Genomic DNA, 19,758 nt, shown 5'->3' on the forward strand with positions numbered 1-19,758 from the left:
GTCAACTCTATGTGGCCAGAATGCTCTTTAAAAGAAAAGAAAAAGATTAATCAGTATAATCACTTCCTAGTGTAAAACATTCCAGTAATTGCCCATTGCAAGTAGAACAGAATCACTCTCCTGATGCCGATGAGATCTCATCTGACGGGTCACCTCCAACACATCCCACTTCCTCTGCTGCCCCTCCTCCATTATCCACGGCATTTCCTAGCCCTCCGGCCTTCTATGTCCTCCAAACAAGTCCTGCTGCAGGGCCTTTGCACTAGCTCTTCACCCGGATCTCCCCAGAGCTGGCCCCACCTCATCCTTCAGGTCTCAGTCCTCCCTGCCAAAGCTCCTTGGATTCGTGTTTCCATTTTCTTCAGCGCTTTTCAAAGATCCGATTTTTTTTTTTTAAGATTTGTTTATTTATTTTAGAGAGAGAGTTGCGCGGGGGGAGAGAAGGAATCTCAAGCTGACCCTGCACTGAGCACAGAGCCCAACACCGGGCTCTACCCTAGGACCTTGAGATCATGATCTGAGCCGAAAGCAAGAATCAGACACTTAACAACTGAGCCACCCAGACGCCCGTCAAGACCTGAAATTCTTAATGTATTTGCTCACACGTCATGGTCTGTGTCCTCTCACTAGAACGTGAACTGCACAAGCTCTATCTGTTGGGGTACGACTTTCCCCCCACAGCCTAGAGGTGAGCCCCTTAGTAAGTATACATTGGACGTGTGCGTGAATTAAGGCGTGGACCGCTCCTGCCTCTTCCACTTATTGTGGCTTTAAGGGGCCCACTACTCCATCCAGCAAAGCAGGCCCAGTGCCTAGGACCCCCCATAACTTTAGGCCCTACAAAATAAATGTTCCTTTCAATTTCTTTTAAGACCAGAAAAAAATCAAATGTCATCATAATACAATGTCCCATTCATCTTTACCAGTGCAGTCATAAAATATGTTTACTATTTTGGGGGGATAAGCCAACCCCACCGATCTCCGGCTTTCTCTGAACAGAGCAGGATCATCTCACCTGGTGGGGCCACAGGACACTCAGGCGTGGTGCCCTGTGTGAGCCCGGGAGCTACAGCACTGGAGTGGGGGGCTTGCAGGGTTGCAGGGTGGCCTGGAGCCAGGGACCCCACGGGGCTCCCTGGTATGGGGAACTGTCTCCTTTGCCTAGACGCCTCCTGATCACACTGCAGGAGACAGGCAGGGCTGGTCTCACTGTGCCCACCGAAGGATAAAGAAACTGCAGCTCAGACCTGTTAAGCAACTTGTCTGAATTGTGTGACTGAAGCCAGGAATTGAGACCCATTTTTCTGATTCCAGGTCATGGGTTCTCCACAGGGCCCCGCCATGCCCTGCTTGGGTCCGGACCCTAACACCCACCCACTCAATTGCCTCTTTTCAGGAAATGGTGTGCACTCACTTGGGACTCCTGCATGCTTCTCTGCTATAATCTGTCACCAAAGGCTTGATTTTCCTGAGCTGGGGCTGGTGCCAGCGCCTCGGGCTGCCAGGTGCTGCTTCCAACTCTCAGACGGGCTGCCTTCCCCTCCCCGCTCCCCGAAGGGCCCCCACTCCACCTGCTCCTGGACGGGGCCAGCATCTGCCCAAGCTTGGGGCACGGTGGCGGCGCTGTTTCTGATTTTTTCTCGCCTTCCTTGGAGATGCTTGTGCTTGGAGGGGAAGGCAGAACAGTGCATCTTGGAACAAATCTGCTTTTGATCATGCAAATTAATGCCCGGTTAATGTAGGCAGACTGTCAATTTCACCAGTTAGAGAGAGAGAGAGAGGAGAGAGAGAGAAAAGAGGGGAAAAAAATCCCTACCACAGCGACTGATGAATTTCAACAGAAAGCTGCTACTTCAGAAAATAAGATCATTCTCCGAGAGCGGAGGCTTTCCAGGCATCTCAGGCAGCCGTGATGCTCCACGGGTATGTTGTTAACTTTGCTGGTGTCATTAGGACTCTCTGTGTGGGCTATAGCTGGCCTGGGGTGGCAGGTGGGTGAGGGTCTTCACATGGACTTGCTAGAAGCCCTGCCTGCTCGCCCTCCTTGGTCTGTGGGATTTGGAGAGTCTCTGCTGAAGTGACGGGTGGGTCCAGGGGCTCCCTCGGGGTGGGAGGGACGCCTACCGCTCGTGTGACTTCCCCTGGGAAGTCGGACGGTGTGTGTTTGTGGGTTGGGCTCTGGATGGTATGAAGGCAGGGTTGGCATAAGGAAAAAGCATGTGTGTGCGTCTGCCACGATTTGGAAAACTGGCTCGGGTCAGGTGAGGTGATTCAGTGGTCGTATGTCCTTTGTACTCCTGCTTTCTCAGGAGAATTCTCTGGATCGGGGACAATAGCTTTGGACACTAATCCTGGTAATACCTTGAAGAACTAATATTTATTGAGCATGTACTAGCTGCCAGACACGGCTGCTTATATGATTTCATTCAACATCTTAATGAGGATATGGACCGGTAATTTCCCAATTTTACCGATAAGGAAACGAAGGCTCAGGTCCTGGGGAGCCCCAGTGCTCCTACTGGCTTGGGGGGTGGGGTCCTGGTCAGTTCCTTCATCACTGTGACCCTCTTGCTGGCGCGGCCACTGTGGCTCCAGGAGCCCCCTCCTCCCCAAGTGCCTCTTGAGACCCCGCACTAGGATGTCCATCTCTCCCTCTAGTGTCTACCCCACTGTATTTTAGTTATTTACTTCTGCTCATTTCCCATCTCCTTGCCTGACTGTGAGCTCCTTGAGGGCAGGGACCGAATGTGTACTTATACCCCAAACACCCAGCACGGCCTCTGACACACAGAGCCGGGCTGATACAGAAAGATTCAGGACAAGGACTCACTGGGATTGAGGCCCTCAGCTAACGTTAGCTGGACCCAGGTACTGGAATCTTCTGGGGGGAAATGGAGAAACCCACAAACCCAAGTCTGAATGAGGGTCATGAGCAGGCTGAGGCAAGGGAAGGCACCCCAGGGTCATGCATGAGCAGGGTGTTTTGAGATAAAAGAGTAACTTCAATACTGTGTGTAGAGGGCAACTGGTAGCCGGGTTCCTGCTTGTGTGTCTACATGACGATGCTGTGGTCCTGAGTTGGCCAGGATTCTGAGGACTCCTCTGGGCCACAATTGCATCTGGGAAGGGACGGGTGGTGCTGATGCATTCACCGTGCCTGTCCTAGGGTTTGGGACACATGGGATTGGGAGCAAAGCTCCCCATTTGGAGCCAAAGGATCTTCAATGACTTGGCTTTGCAAGTGACTAGTTTGATGACCTTGGGACAATCATGAAACCTCTGGAAGCCTTCCTCAGTAAAACGGTGTTAAATACCAGTTTATGGGCATCTACCTCCCAGGGTCATGGTTGAGCTACAGTGAGAGTGGAGGTGGGACTCTGAGGCCCTTTGCACACAGCAGCCCTCGTTCTAGCTGTGTGACCACACGGGTACCCACCAGACTTGTTGTGGGGGGGTGGGCAACTCTTGGAGGGAGGACCTGGCTCTTTCCAGAGGGCCATACCTAGAAGAGGATGCCTTTGGACTTAGATCTAGGAGTTAGATTTGGATTTGAATTCAGCTCTCTCTCTGAACTGCTTTCCCAGCTGAATAGATCATAGGTCATAGATCATAGGGTTGTTTGGGATGAATTATTTCCTTGAAGACGCCTAGGTTAGATTCTGGCACATACCCAGGTCTCCCAAATTTCATTCTTTCAATCTAATGAAGAGTCATTGAGCCATTACTGTATACCAGACACTTCCTAGCACCGGAGATAAAGTAGAAAGCAAAACTGATAAAACAATGCTCATGAACCCTACATTCTAGTTGGGGAAGAAATACCATAGACAAATAAATGTATAGTATGTCAAGGGGTGCAAGTGACGAGGATGGGGAGCAGGGTAAGGGGGAGAGAATGCTGGGGATAAGGTTGTCCTCTCCATCTGGGTGGGTCAAGCAGATACTCTGAAGAAGCAGACCCTGAAGACGCGAGGCAGTGAGTTATCTGGAGAACATTCTAGAAGAGGGAAAAGCATGTGTCAAGATGCTAAGATGGAAGCATACTCAGCATATCTGAGGAACACCAAAACGATCAGTTGGGATTCAGCGCAGTGAGCCAGGGCGGGGGTGGCAGGAGGTGGGGTCAGAGGGCGAACAGGGGCCACATCGAGTAGTGGTCATTGCAGAGACTATGGCTTCTCTGAAGCTGAGGCCATGGGAGGTCTTTGAGTAGGGGGGTGACAGGATCTGACATAATGTAGAGGGATGGTTCTGGCCACTGTGGTCCTCACAGATCACAGGGGGTGCAGGGAGCTAGTTGGGGCCTAATCCTGGAGAAAGATGACGGCATGGCTCAGAGTGATGGCAGAAGAGGCGGTGAGGCTGGATGGATCCTAGGTGCGCTTGGAAGATAGAGCCAGCTGGGTTAGCTGACGCAATGCTGGTAGGATGGAGGGGAGCAGAGTCATGATGACCGTTAGCCTACATGCAGAAGCAGGATTTGCTGTTTACGGAGATGAATTCAGGAGGAGAACATGCTGGTTGGGGCGGGGCACAGGAGAATCAGCAGCCCCTTCTGGATGTTAAGAGTGGGAAGCTACGAGACATCTGAAGGAAGATGGCAAATAGACTGGGGCAAACCAATCTAGAGTCCAAGGGCAAAGCCCAGGCTGCGAGTATAAAGCTGGGCTGGAGGGACCTGTCCAGGAGACATCAGCACACAATGGCATCGCAGCTGTGGCTCTGGCTTCCAATTGGACCATCACTACCCCCGCTCCCTCTCAGTTCCCCAGATGAGTTCTTGGCAGGATGCAGGCTCACAAAACGTCGCAGCAGGTGGACTAGCGCATGTTCAGAAGAGAACGAGAGGAGAAGGGAAGCAAGAGAGGAAGGCTCTCACCAGGCGTAAATGGGCCCTGGGGGCCTCTGCCCCAGGACTGGGGTTTGGATAACAACCGTGGAACACGGCTGGCCACTGCTCTGCCATGCCCTCCCCGCACCTTTCCTATGTTGGTGCCGGACTTGAGGGCACACATTCCCAGCCATGCCCTGGCGTGGGCAGTGAGCTCCTTCGGCAGACACCATCTTTCTTCGCAAGTGCACCAAGGAAACATCTCCTTGAAAGTCAATGAGAGGAATGAAAATGCATTGCTGAGGAGGGACCCTAGTCCTCTGGATCCAGACTCCTGGCTGGGGACTCAGAGATCAGGGTAGAGCCGGGAGACTCCCAAACACGCTGCAGGAGAGGAAGAGGGAAGACCAAAGCAGCCACATGGCCACACAGCCCTCTTACAATGGGCTGGTAATACAGATGTTACAGACTGGGGCCAGCACAGCCCCAGATCCAACGGTAAGAGCCCCACCCCCACCGCCAGACCTGCAGGTGGAGGGGTATAGGAACTAGCTGCCAGGACCTGCACCCTCCCACCTGTCCAGGATGATCCCCAGGCTCCTGGGAGTAGAAAGTAGTTCTTCCTTTCTCTAAAATCAGAGATGGCTGGGATACATTGCCAGCCCACGGTCCAAAGAATCAGAGCTGTGAGCATATAGTCTCTTCTGCACAAAGATCCCCACGTCGTGGTAGGGCAATGTAAGATGAGATGTTGCCTGGGGAAGGGTCCAGGGCGAGTGGCTGTCTCTTTCCACACTGCCCACGCTGCAGAGCACCGTTTCTGGCGTGGAGTGTGTCAAGGGGGCAGCATAAATCTTAAAACATTCACTTCTTTCTCATGCTTTAAATGTGTTATGTTTTCATGACTCTTTCATAGAAATTCAGCATATTAGTACAGGAGTACATGTGTATATGATTTATGCTTACATTATGAAGGGCTAGATCAAAAGCCGTTCAAAGACTCATTACTTTAGAGAAGAAAGGCCCAGGGCTCGTGGTAGAGAAGGGGCACTTTGTCAGTGCTTCCTGGGTCAGTCTGGTTCAATAATTAAGTTACAGCCCCTTGAAGTCAGGGCTGTGTAATATGTGGGCGCTCGGCAGGAAAACACAGTGATGGATCAGATGCAAACGTTCTTTCTCAGCTGGACAGGAGCTAATAGTGACTAAGTTCTACTCTACACCAAGCCCACCAACACACCTACACAAACCACCCCAACAACCCCCCCATGCAAACCACCCCCCAACACACACCCCCCCACACACAAACCACCCCCCAACACACACCCACACACACACAAGCCACCTCCCAACACACAAACACACACACACCACCCCTCAACAAGCATATACACACACAAACCACCCCAACACACACACACACACAAGCCACCTCCCAACACACACATACACCACCCCTCAACAAGCGCGCGCACACACACACACACACAAACCACCCCAACACACCCACACACACACAAGCCAGTTCCCAACACACACACACACCACCCCTCAACAAGCATACACACACACAAACCACCCCAACACACACACACACACACACACCACTTCCTCTGTGTATCTATACACACACACACACACGCACGCATGTTATATGTAATGTGCATATATGTATAACTTATGCACATAGGTATATGTCGTACTATTAGTAATATTAAGTTCATAATATCCTTTTTCGCACTGCTACACCTTCTGAGATAGCCGATGTTAATGCTTGCTGTATAACTTCCCCCACTATAACCCTTTCACAAAGAAATATAAAATTATGCACACTTAAGTATTTATAGACGGATACAGGCTGGTTGTTTTAAAAAATATGGATGCCCCCTTAATTTCACAATTCCTCTGCATTCTTGTTTTTTGTTTCCATTTAACAACATGTCATAGGCATCCCTCAAGCCAGTAGAGATGAATCTGATTCACCCCTTTCACCATCTGCATAATATTTAATAGTTTGTGTGTAGCCTAACTTCGTCCACCATTGATCTGATAGTGCACATTTGGGTTGCTTCCAGCATTTTGCTACAATAATTCATACTATGATAAATACTCATGTGTATATATATATATATATATATATATATATATATATTTCATGTCAAAGTGGTGTTTTAATTGCTATAAGACAGATTCCCTTAAGTGAGACATACTACCGGAAGGAACAGGATAATGCAAGGCAATGCAGGATCCCGTGAGGCTGCATGAATGATTTTTTTTCAATTCCAGCTGTGTGGCCTTATAGTCAACAGAGCCGGGCAGAGCCCCATGCTGAGCACGGGTGTCTGCTCCCTGGGTTTCACGTGTCGTGGCCACCATCCCAGGCCTGATGACTTAAAATATCTTTTAAGAGCAGCCTGACAAGGATGGGGGGCAGGCCACAGGAGAGCGTGCTCAGCCTCTTCCAGGGTGAGCCACATCCTAGTGAGGCATGAGGGCATGTGGTCAGAGCAGGAAATGAGTGTTCAAACAGACAGAAGACCTTACAACTTTCTCCCACTTCGCTGTGTCTCCAAGCAGCCACACGAAGTCGTCTTTGCTGGCTGCGGGGTACACCCCCTGCCCAGTTTTCCCAGGGAAGAAAACCCACATGGGGGCCAGGACTGGAAGAGGTACCACCTCGGTCACCCCCTCAGTGGGGCAAGTGTCCTTCGGGGGGCAGGGGTATCCACCGCCTGGAACCCCGAAGCTCACAGAGCTCCTTGGTCAGCTTCTGCGCACTGCTTCCCACGGTGATTCACTCACAGATGGAGTTTGTAGATGTGGGGGTGAAGGTGTCTGTGTTGCTCACAACCCTGCATGTGTCTCATGTCTGAAACAGCCCCCCCCCCATTACCGTCTCCCAAGCTCCTTATAGAGCCTTTGCACTTAGTAGCGCTTTAGAGACTATTTTGTAAATGAGCGAATCAGTCAGTGACTCTGGACCACGGTCAGACTTAGACGTCCAGAGCCACCTAGGCACAGCCAACAGGGGACCTCTGAGGCTCCTCTCCGCCTACCTTCACGGCTTTCGCTCTGTTGATGAGCCCGTCATCTTGAGAACTCCCAATCAGCAGATCGACCTTCACCCGCGGAGCCCTCTGAAGTGCTCTGGCTGGAGCCTCTCGGAGGTACTGGCCATCAACCACAGGACCCCAGTAGTGGAAAGGGCCACTCACAGCCAGGAGCTACATTGGGTACAAAGGGAGGCCATTATGTGTACAGATTTTATCCTTCTTTTTAAATGGTTCTAGAAGAATCAGTTGCATTGCTTCACTTAATCAGATTTTAACTGTAATGAACACTGACGCTGGTTATCCATCTGGGGCTGTATTGGACAATGTAGAAAATGACAAGAACAACAGGCAGCAAGGACACCAGGCCAGGAAGTGGAAGGCAAGTCTTACTCTGAGCTGGTCCCCGGAGCTTCCCCACCAAGGTGACAACAGAGCCCCAGGGAGGAGTGGGTAAGCCTGAGCCCATAGGTGTGCAAGTGAGCAGAAGTAGACATTGACTACGGAGTAGGTGGGTGGTGGCCAAAGGCAGGACCTGACAGAGAAATTCATCAGCTCTAGCCACTCTCTCAGGAGCCCACACTTGGGGGAGCTGAGGGTCAGACCTGCTCCAGATCTGTGAGTCCAGGCCCATGGCTGAAGGCATCAAGCCCTTGGCTCAAATGACAAGTTCCTCCTGCTAGTGTCCCCTTCATCAATGCCATGGACAGCCAGTGACTGTGGGCTGTGAGCAGGATCTTTTCAGGTGGAAAAGGGAGCACATAGCTGTCCTAAGAGGATGGGGTGGCCCAAATCCACTGCAGGTATGACCATCATGCTCCATCTGTGTGGCTGTGACCTGCTGGAGTGCCACCACCGTCCTGGCACAATCAAGACCCTTGATGCGGTTCATTTCATTTTATCCTCCTACTCTATAAGGCCCACGTTATATTTTACATTTACATTTTACAGTTAAAATCCAATGTGCAGAGAGACCTGTCCACCTTGAGTAGCCATGCTTGGTCCATTATGTGCTGGGCCCACGCTTGGTGCTGGGGTCGGGGAATGTGCATTCTAGCTCTGGCCGGTCATCCACCTCCTGTGTGGCCTTAGGTGGGCCAGGTCTCCTTTCTAGTCCTTGTTTTCCATTTGGAAAAGATCAGAGAGTGTCCCTCCCCAACTCACACACAAGTGCCCACCTTGGTCTGGGCGTCATTGAGGATGCTGGCTGGCTTCTGGCGGAGACAGGACACCATTTCTTGGATGGATGAGGTGGGGCAGCTGACCTCCTCTGCCAAAGCGGCTGCCTGCTGCTGAGCCCTCTCCTGGCTGATGACAGCAGCCGGGGAGAATGCGGAGCCACCCTGGAAGAGAACATAGACTCAGGACGAATAGTCTAGATCGTCTTCTCCCCCACCACCCCTGCTCATCAGCCCAGAGACCTCGGGGCCACATCAGGGCTCCGCATCATTCATCCACACTCAGAAGTTCCAGGACCCTTCCTGGAGATGCCCACAGGCATTCGGGAGGTCAGGGCTGATAGATATCATATCAACACCGCACGTGATCTTGAACGAGTGTCTCTCTAGGCCTCCGTTTCCTCACCTGGGAAATGTGGGCCCTGGACAGAGTGATCATTGACTAAGGTTGTCTATTGGGGCCAGGGGCTGATGGTGGTTGAAGAGGGACAAGGACCAGAATTACCCTTGTCCACATCCCCCACCCCAACTTCCCCGGTCTCCATAAATAGAAAGTTTCCTGGCTCAGTTAAGACAGAGCTGGACCTGCAAATAGATGCCCACCTAGAAGGTGATGGAAACACAGTCATTGTGCAAATAAATTTTTCCAGCAGAGTCAATGCAAGTCTCTGTCAAATGCTGGCTTGGCTGGGAGCCTTTCCCCTCTAGGAATGCAGGTGGTGGGAATGCCAGGAGGTCCATCCACAGGCCTAGACTGTTGGTGGCATTGGTCTTCTGCCCAGGGTGGAAGAGGTAGGCTCAGTGCCTTGGCTAGGGTGTAACCCCAGGGCCTTCCGTCTGTGGCCCACCCCCAGTTCAGAGGCTGCTGCTCGTACCACGGCATCAGGGACAATGGTTGTGGGGGGGTGCAGTGGGCCTACCTGCACCAGAACTATTACCGGTACCACTGAAACTGGTAATACACAGCAAGGGCCATCGATCAATGACTTTGATGGTCTCTTTTTTTTTTAAGATTTATTTATTTATTTCAGAGAGAGAGAGAGAGAGAGAGAGAGAGAGAGAGAATGAGCGCTAGGGAGAGGCAGAGGGAGAGAGAGAGAAAGAGAAGCAGAATCCCTGCTGAGCAGGAAGTCCGATGCCAGGCTCGATCCCAGGACCCCGAGATCATGACCTGAGCCAAAGCCAGACGCTTAATGGACTGAGCCACCCAAGCTCCCTGAGAGCTGGTTGGTTCAATGCCAACATAGATATGCAGCAACTCCAGGAGGGAAATGGATCGGCAAAGGCGCATCACAAGACCAATAGCATAACTTCGATTGTTAACTCAAGAGCTTCCCCCACTTTATCTCATTTATCCTTACCAAGGCTGTGTAAGTTAGCTATTGTCATTGTCCCCATTTTCACTAATAATGAAAATAAATAGAGAAATTCAGTAACCTGACCAAAGCCACAAATGCTCTCAGAGTCTGAGCCCACCTATGGATGCAGGCAGCTGGGCTCCAGAATTTGTTGTGTTCCAGGCTCCTGGGCGGAGCAATGGGTGAGCTCTCTGAGCAAGCTCTTTACTAAGGGTCCTGCCCCCCCTCCAACCACCTGCCAGGTACTCACCCTTGAAGGAATTTTGTGTCTCCTGCAATCTCTGCAACAGTAATAGGAGGCAGGTATAACCACCATCCCCATTTTGCAGATAAGCAAATGGAGTCTCCAAGAGGAAAGGGAAATTCTCATTTATCAAGTATCTAATAGGTACCAGGACCTGGGAGCTTGGCAACAACAAAAACTAATAATGATGGTTAATATTTACCGAGTAATTTCTAAGTTTCGGGTACAGCTGTAAGCACTTTGTACATATTAACTCATTAAACCGTCTCCACAACTCTGAGGTAAATGTTATTTACCCCTTTCTCTTAGATAAGGGGAAATTAAGGCACAGAAAGGTCTAGAACCTTGGCCAACATCTCACAGCAGAACCAGGTGACTGGCAGAACCAGGATCCCAGTCCAAACAGCCCACCTTGGCCATGCTCTCAACCCCACATTGTGCCACATGTGTTTTTATATCCCGAACAAGATGCTGTGCTCTTGAGCTGAACTGTACCCTCTTACTCCAATGTAAAGGGAGCATTGATCTGTCTGACTCTAGAGAATATGTTTCCTTCTAGACCCTACCCTGAGCTAAAACACCAGAAACCGGTCACAATACCAGAAATGCAGCAATGGGTGTATCAAAGGGTGCTGCTCTCACTGGGTCTTTGAGAGGATCGTTGAAGAATAGCAGAGGAAAGCATTCTGGAAACTGTAAAGGGAGGTGCGCATGTCCACCTGTTCCCTGAGTCATCAGTGCTATTACCCATTGTGTAAAACAGACAATAGACAGATGCCCAGAGGGGAGGACACCCATCCTCTTGAGATTCCAGCTGGACATATTTCCTGAAGTCAGGGAGCGCATTCCAGCAAAGCTTCCAGAAAGTTCCAGTGGTCGTTATGCCTCAGAGTCAGGACTGAGGGCCATGGGCAAAGCACAGGCATTGCAATGAGGATAGGCCATCCTGCAGGTAGGGCTGAGAGCTGAGGGCAGCACTGGGTGGGGTGGGGAGAGGGCAGGGTCCGGGGCTGGTTCTGGCCACAAGTAGGGCTGAGAGTCCGAATCTTGGCAGCTAAATGCAGTCCGGTGCCCTCAATATAGCCTCTGATCTGGCTTCCGACTCCACTTGGTGACTTCACAAATTACCCAGCCCCTTTCCCTCCTGAGTCACATGGACACAGTGATACCAGCTCCCCACGCTTCCCCTGAGGGTGAGATGCCTAAGAATCAGAAGAGAGAACCTCAGTGGAGTGTTCCTCGTGTGTCCTCAGCATTTTACAGATTATTGCTTTATGCCTCACGACCATCACATGAGGCAGATGATATTGTCATCCCATTTTATAGATAAGGGGCTCATGGCACAGAGAGGCAAATGACTTGCTCAGGATCACACGATTGGGTGGAGGCCAAACCGCAGTCTGAATGTGGGCAGCCAGGCTCACAGGCCAAGCCCTTAGCCACCCGGTCAGCCTTCTGTATGCGCTGGGCAGGATCTCGATGAAAGGTGGTGGCACTGTTACCATCTTATCTTGACTTAGTTGTCAGGACCAAGGAGGAAACTTGTGGCCAGAGTCAGAGGTTAGGCCAGTTGCAACCCAAGCCCAGAGAGAGCAGAGCATGTATGGTGTGGATCGTGACAACAGCAGTGTTATCCTGGGGCCTGGGAGCCCTTTCTGACAGCTCTGAGCCACTCAGAATGAGGTTGGCTGCTGGGTCCCCAGACCCAACACAGGGAGCAGTCATCTACATTGGCTTTCTGTCCTCAACTCATTTAGGTAAGCTCAGAGTCTCCTGTTGGCTACAAAACACACAAGGCAAGGTTCCTGCACCCTTGAGCTCCAGCCAGTGGCTTCCTCTGAGCTTCAGCAACTGTAAAACACAGATCCTAACGCCTGAGCGCATGGTGAGAAGGAGCAGCCGTGAGTAAAATACCCAGCCAGCCCAGAGCCAGGAATTCAACCATAGTGACAACACGCAGGGGCAAGGTGATTCCGCCTGTGGGTTTCTTTCCAACGATGAGGGGTCCGGCTTTCCTGAGAACCACTGGATCTGCTTTGTCTTAAGAGAACACATGCCCGTGCGCATGCATGCGCACACACAGACACACACACAGACACACACACACACACATGCTCAAATTATTCAAGGTCAAAGCCCCATGTTCTAGATTGCAAATTGAGCTGGCAAACTGCAGGCCCTGAGGTGGGGCTGCTGAGCCCCCCCTTGGCTGCAGGTAGGCCGTAGGGGACGCCGACGTTGGGAAGGGGCCCTCTAATGTTTTCAGCACTGTGCGCAGTTATAAAAAGCCAGAACTCCTGATATGTGAGGAAGTGGTTAAAGGCGTGGGTTACAGCGATACTGCACGACGTCTTAGAGAACTTTCCTCTCTCTCAAGTATATTGTTTTAATCGATCTTGCTGAAGGAAACATCTTTCTTCACGGAAAATCGGTGGTTAAAGAGTCAACGGCCGGCTCAGCCCTGACTTTAAAGCACTTGGATGGAGAGCAAAGGACAGGGCTGGAGTAGGGTGTGCTATGCAGAGCTGCACAGAGTGCAGGGGTCTGGGGACAGAACGAGGTCCGAGGCCCGGGCCTGTCTCGAGTCCATAGACCAGGCTGTCAGCCCTGTCTGAAGCCGGCAGAAGGACCAGCTTCACACTCCAGCCCTGTTCCTCGCTGATGAAGGGACTCAGGGCGAGTGACTGACATCTGGGAGCTTTGGCTACTCCTCTGTGAATGGAAATGACACACCATACTGTAAGGGTCATCATAAGGACATGTGCAAGATGGTGGGGGTCCAGGTGCACAGGGGATGTTGTATTCCTATTGCAGTTAGCATCGTGGGGGCTAATGGGACCCCTGCAGTGGGTGGGGGCGGCAGGGTCTTCAGCCTACCTGGTCACACAGCAGTCTCGTGGTTGGCCCTGGGCTTGTACTTATCTAAATCTGACTTAGCTATTAAAGGGCAAAGAGTTTCCGCTTGTTGTATGTGTTTTTCTAACTTCAGAAATAATGCAAGGCAAAACTACAATTGCTGACCACTCTTTTTTCTCCCTGAAGCCTCTGAACATCGTAAGGGGTCTTGACCTCTGTCAGTCACTATAGTCACCCCAGAACCAGGACCTGCCCCCGTCCAAGCACGCATATGGACACAAACAGTCACAGACAAGAAAGATACACTCACAATATAGTCGCACACAGAGACACACATTCAGAAACACACGGTCGCAGGCAGAAACACACATGGGCATGCTTAGATACACACAGACATACGATAACGCACACATACACACCAGAAGTTCCTGAAATGGACAGCTACTCCTGGAGACGGGAGGAGGGATGGCAGATGGGTTCAGGGGACTTATTACCCACATGAGCTAGAAAGGAAAAGAACTGGGTCCCAAGTATCCCAGCATCCCCAGAACAGGGTCTGGGACTCAGAAAATTAGGTGAGTGAGTCAGTGACTGTGTGAGTAAGGGCAAGGATGGATGGATGGATGGATGGATGGATGGATGGATGGACGGACAGATGGTTGGATGGACAAATGGATGGATGGATGGATGGATGGATGGATGGATGGATGGATGGATGGATGGATGGACGGATGGTTGGATGGCCAAATGGATGGATGGATGGATGGATGGATGGATGGTTAGATGGATGGACAAATTGATGGATAAATGGATGGATGGATGGATGGATGGATGGATGGATGGATGGATGGATGGTTGGATGGATGGATGGATGGATGGATGGATGGATGGATGGATGGATGGTTGGATGGATGGATGGATGGATGAACAGATAGATGGATGAGCCTATTTACTCTCCTGAGTGAAAAGGGGCATTTGCATGGGGGTTAGTGAGAAATAAGGTTGAGAAGACTTTGAATCCAGCCTAAGCAAGAGATGAAATTCAGAGGGTGGTAAAGCATAACATACAGAATAGCGATAGGGGGTCAGGAAAGGCTTTTGACTAGGGTGTTGCAGAGAGTATTTTAGGAATGTCATTGATCATTTGTCCTTGCATCCTTGGCAATGAAAACACTGTATAGCACTCATTAGGTTCTCAGTAAACGACTGAGCCCAGAGCCTCCTGAAGATGCACTTCTGATGGCAGAGGTTGGGATGGTTACTCCTTTACCCCAGAGCATAGCACAGAGCGTGTTCCCAGAGGACTTCACTAAACATGGAGCCAGCAGAATGGGACTGGAATGAATGGCTGGATGGTCAGCTGTCAGGTTGAGTGGGATGAGTGGGAGAGAGCAGTGCTGAAGTGAGAACCCAGCAGAGGCATGCAGGGTCTGAGGAGAAAGGATGAGGCGTGACCCAGGTGTCACATCCACTGCTCTGCACCAGCTCCTCTCCTGGGAAGGGGCCTGACCTGGAGGCTGCCACCAGAATATCGTTGACAGTTTAACTGGGGGATATTACTGAGCTGCCCACACAGCTCAGAGAGAACTCCGGAAGCTAAGGCAGAGACAGATTTTTTTTTTTTTTTTAAAGCCGTCACACATCCACAGTAATGTTAGTATTGTCTTGAATGTTTTCTACACTGAAATCATCTTCCTGATCCCCAAAAGCACGAGTTTAACTCTAATTTGTAGCATTTCAGTTTTGGCAAAACTTTAGTCACAGGGATGATAATTAACACAACTTTTATCTTGAAACCCTTGTCTCTGGGCCCAAGAGCACATTTCTCCCTTCTCTCCCTCCTCCTTAGGAATCAGCAGGTCTTGGCTTTACTGGGTGAAAGCACAGAGAATTTGAACAAGAAACACAAGGGTATAACTTAGCCCTTGCTCATGCCCTTCCAGTATTGTCTGCTCCATATCATCGTGTTGCTCTTGCCTTTGGGCCTTGAAACCAGGTCCTGGTACGAACCCCAGCCTAGAAGAGCATGTGAAAGGAGGCTCAGTGAATGTCCTTCTTCTTTTGTGAAGAAGTGCGCGTGGGTACAAAATTCCTCACCTGTTTAGGCCTCAGCCTCCCACCCCCCAGCTGAAAATGCCTGCCTCATAGACCTACTGCAAGGCATTCATGAAATGCACTATGTAGTCAACCGGGGCGGGGAAAACCCTCTACTGACTTCCGTTGCCCTTTGTTCTGTTAGTACGATCAGTCATCAGAAGATGACTGCACGCCAGCACCTTCCTGGCTAATTCTATGCTGCCACTCTTTTTAAACCTTCAAAATCAACTTTCAGTGTCGAAAAGTGGGGTAGTCCTTCATAAATCATGGCTGATGGCAGAAGTCAAAACCAAAGCCTGGTTTCTCGGTGGTTCAGGGAGATGAACAGGGGGGCAACGCTTCACATCTGAATGCTCCCTCACTGTTGTGGGGTACCTGCTGAGCCCTGCTGGGCCTGTCAACCTCCCCCTGCTTCCATCTTTCCATCTCTATGTTATATAAGCTTTTCAAGGGAGGTGGATGAGAATTAAACATTGATAAAGTACCTTTTAAGAGCCAGATCATTCGTGCGCATTTTCTCATGCAATCCTCACAATAACCCTGTAAGTATTTTCATCCCCACATTACAGATGGGAAGACCGAGACCCAGAGTGGCTAGGTGATTTGTGCAAGGTCTTGGGACTGAATGCTGTAGAACTGGGATTACAAAGCTTGCTGTCTCTCCCTTCACTGCACTGCCTACCACGAAAAACAGTGACAACTAAACACATCACAGACCCTTATTTTCCACCCCACTCATGAGAGGCTGGCAGCTGTCAACTCAGAAATAAGATCTTTGCAGGGATGGCCAGGACAGTGAAAGTGGGGACAGTCTGCTTCTCCCATGACAGGAGTGAGGTGCTTTGACTGGAATTTATAACTGGACCACATTCTGCATTATGTAGAGTTCTTGCTTACATTGTCTTTTTTTTTTAAGATTTTATTTATTTATTTAAGAAGAGCGAGCAAGAGAGTGAGAGCGAGAGTGAGCTCGTGAGAGAGAGAGAGGGAGAGAAAGAGAGAGCACAAGCAGGGAGAGGGGCAGAGGGAGAAGCAGACTCCCTGCTGAGCAGGGAGCCCAATTTGGGGCTCAATCCTGGGACTCCAGGCTCATGACCTGAGCTGAAGGCAGACACTTAACCTACTGAGCCACCCAAGCACCCCTCGCTTACATTGTCTTGAATACCCACAGCCATCCTATGAATTAGAAAGAACCAATATTATTTAAAAAGAAACTGTAAGATTCATTTAATCATTCTTTTGTATATTCCCCACTTTATTGCAAAAAGGACTGGGGGTATACTCAGGAACGAGTGTCAAAGAACTTTAGTAACCTGCTTACCAGGTGAGAGAGGTGAAGAACCCAACTTTTTGACCGCACGATGCTGTGGCTTTCCCATGACGCCGTGCTGCCTGAGTAGATGGCTGAGGTCATGAGAAATTCTTGGGCATCCTTTGCCCCTCACCCATTGCTTATGGCCCCACCAGGTTCTTGGGGTGGTCCAACTTTATCATAGTCCCCTTTATCAGAGTCCCGTATTAAGGCAAGGGAGGGATGGATGAGTTTTATTGGCTTTTTGTACTTTTCAGAGTATTCTGTTTTCCCAATGAATTTAGATTGAATTTGTAACTAGAAAAAAAATTACATTACATTTAAAAGATCAGTTCGATACTAAAATGTAACTGATTCTTGTGAAGAAGAAAGCACTCGTTAGCACTTATCATGTAAGCTGATCACTGGGCAAGTGGAGTGGCCAAGGCAATGAGGCATGGGACAGAAGGAGCACCCCTGAGGGAGAAGGGAGGTGGTCCTGACTATGAGGGGCGGTCCCAACGACCAGCCTGGCTATCATCACGGTCTTGCCAAAATGCCAATCCTCCTTTCGCCCTGGAAAAAGGCTGGCATGTCTTGTCCTACATCCATTGGTGTTACCCTAGTTTATTTAAAGGTTAAACAGAATATCTTTTGGAATTTGTGGAGCAAAAATAGTGGCACAAAAATCCATGATAGAGGGCGCCTGGGTGGCTCAGTTGGTTAAGCGGCTGCCTTCGGCTCAGGTCATGATCCCAGGGTCCTGGGATCGAGTCCTGCATCGGGCTTCCTGCTCAGCGGAGAGCCTGCTTCTCCCTCTCCCTCTGCCTGCCTCTCTGCCTACTTGTGCTCACTCTATCTCTGTCCAGTAAATAAATAAAATCTTTAAAAAAAATCCATGATAGAAAATCTAGGTGAGCAAAACAAAGAAAATCAAAATTACACATAATACTCCCAACAAAGGAACACCGCTGTCAAATACTATTAGCGTATGTGTTCGCATATAGATGTGCGTGCACCTATTTATATTTATATATTTATATGTAGGAAATAAGTGAGATCATATTGGTTCTAAACCTGTCTTTTTCAGCTGACAGCCAACTGTGAATATTGTTCTGTGTTGTTGCCTATTCAGTTACCAGACTGTTTCTAAAGCCATTGTGCAATAGGGTACTTAGGCTGCTAGGAAGAGTCATAGAGAGGGTAGGAGCACCTGCAGGCCGTGGAATGTGACAGACTCGGATGCAAATCCCAGCTCTGCTTTGTCGATGTTTGGAGACTCCTTCTTCAACTGTCAGAAGAATGACAGTGGTACTGAGAGTTTCCCCATAGGATTGTTGTAGGGGAAGAAATGAGATGATTTTCATATAACGGCAAGTAAGCAATGAAGGATAACTACTATTGCTTCCAGTTTTACGGTGTTCTAGACACCCCTGCGACGTACATCCACCTTTATGGTGAAATCTATTCGCATATCTATGATGATTTCCTGATATAAAGGCAATCCTAGGTCAGAAAGTATCTATTTTTTTTTTTTCTGACGGATGATAATGTGTTGCATGAGCTGTTTGCATAACATTTTAGTGGTTTCTCATTAAAGAGACACCATGAGCAAATACGAAAGGAAAATATTTTTGTATCATATATGCATGATGAACATTTTATAGGTTTTAAAGCTATGTCTCTTGGCATCTAGAGCTAACTTGGGGAAATGGTTTTATTGAGATGTAACTCACGTATCCTATAGTTCACTCATTTAAAGCATACAGTTCAATGGTTTTTAGTTCTGTTCAGAGCCATGCAACCATCACCATGATCCAATTTTAGAACATTGTCAGCGTTCCACAAAGAACCCATGAACGCATTAGCAGTCATTTCCCAGTCCCACCGCCACGCCCAGCCCCAGGCAACCACTAATCTACTTTCTGTCTCTGCAGATTTGCCTGTTCTGAACATTTCATATAAATGGAATCATGCGATATGTGGATCCTTCCACTGCATCCATGTAACTGTACTCTGTTCCATTTTATTGCTGAGTCATATTCGATTGTCTAGATACACCATAGTTAGCTTCTCTACTCATCAGCTGGTGGACATTTCCACTTTCTGGTGCTTGTAAATAATGCTGCTATTCAGTTGGGTGTGCGTGTGCTTTCCACTCGCTCAGTTGTGGACGTAAGAGTAGGGTTGCACGGCTCGGTGCTCACTCTACGTTTAACCTCCTGAGAGTCTGCCAAAACGTTTCCTTGAGCAGCTGCACCATTTTGTATTCCCACAAGCAATGTATGAATGTTCCGATTTCTCCACATGCTCACCGATTCTTGTCGTCTCTTTAAAAAATTATTAGTAGTGTAGCAACCCTAGTGGGTATAAAGTGGTATCTCGTGGTGATGTTGATTTTTGCTTCCCTAGCGTCTAATGATGTTGGGCATCTTTCCATGTGCTTATGGGCCATTTGCAGATCTTCTCTGGAGAAATACCTATTCAGATCCTTCGCCCATTTTTAAATGGGGTTATTTGTCTTTCTGGTCTTGAGTTAGAAGCGTTCTTCATATATTCCAGATACAAGTCCCTTATCAAATATGTGATTTGCAAACATTTTCCCCCATTCTGTCTCTTTCACTTTCCTGATGGTAGCTTTTGCAGCTCAACATTTCTAACACCGAGGAAGTCCTGCATATCTGGTTTTCTCTGCTGCTGGTGATTTTGGAGTCCTAGCTAAGAAACCATCACTTAACCCCTGCACTCTATATGGAAATATTTTTAAAACCCTTTTCTTTTTTTTTTCACAATGGGCTGCCAAAGTGCCCTCCAGGGAGGCTGTGCCTTGGTGTATTTTGTTTGCAAACTTAAATT

General features: G+C 49.3%; 1 protein-coding gene across 1 annotated transcript in view; it reads right to left on the reverse strand.

Moving 5' to 3' along the window:
* Nucleotides 1-19,758, reverse strand: part of TG (thyroglobulin) — a 241,234-nt gene that overhangs the window by 25,525 nt on the left and 195,951 nt on the right. Inside the window, exons 42-43 of the mRNA XM_088022877.1 lie at nt 9,057-9,221; nt 7,885-8,052 (exon numbers count right to left, since the gene is read on the reverse strand). Of these exons, the coding sequence (XP_087879003.1) occupies nt 7,885-8,052; nt 9,057-9,221 (333 nt within the window). The remainder of the gene's footprint in view (nt 1-7,884; nt 8,053-9,056; nt 9,222-19,758) is intronic.

Source organism: Eumetopias jubatus, unplaced genomic scaffold, assembly GCF_037043125.1.
Source record: "Eumetopias jubatus isolate StellerSeaLion01/CBP00866 unplaced genomic scaffold, mEumJub1_p1.0 scaffold_4, whole genome shotgun sequence".
In the NCBI taxonomy this organism is placed as follows: domain Eukaryota; kingdom Metazoa; phylum Chordata; class Mammalia; order Carnivora; family Otariidae; genus Eumetopias; species Eumetopias jubatus.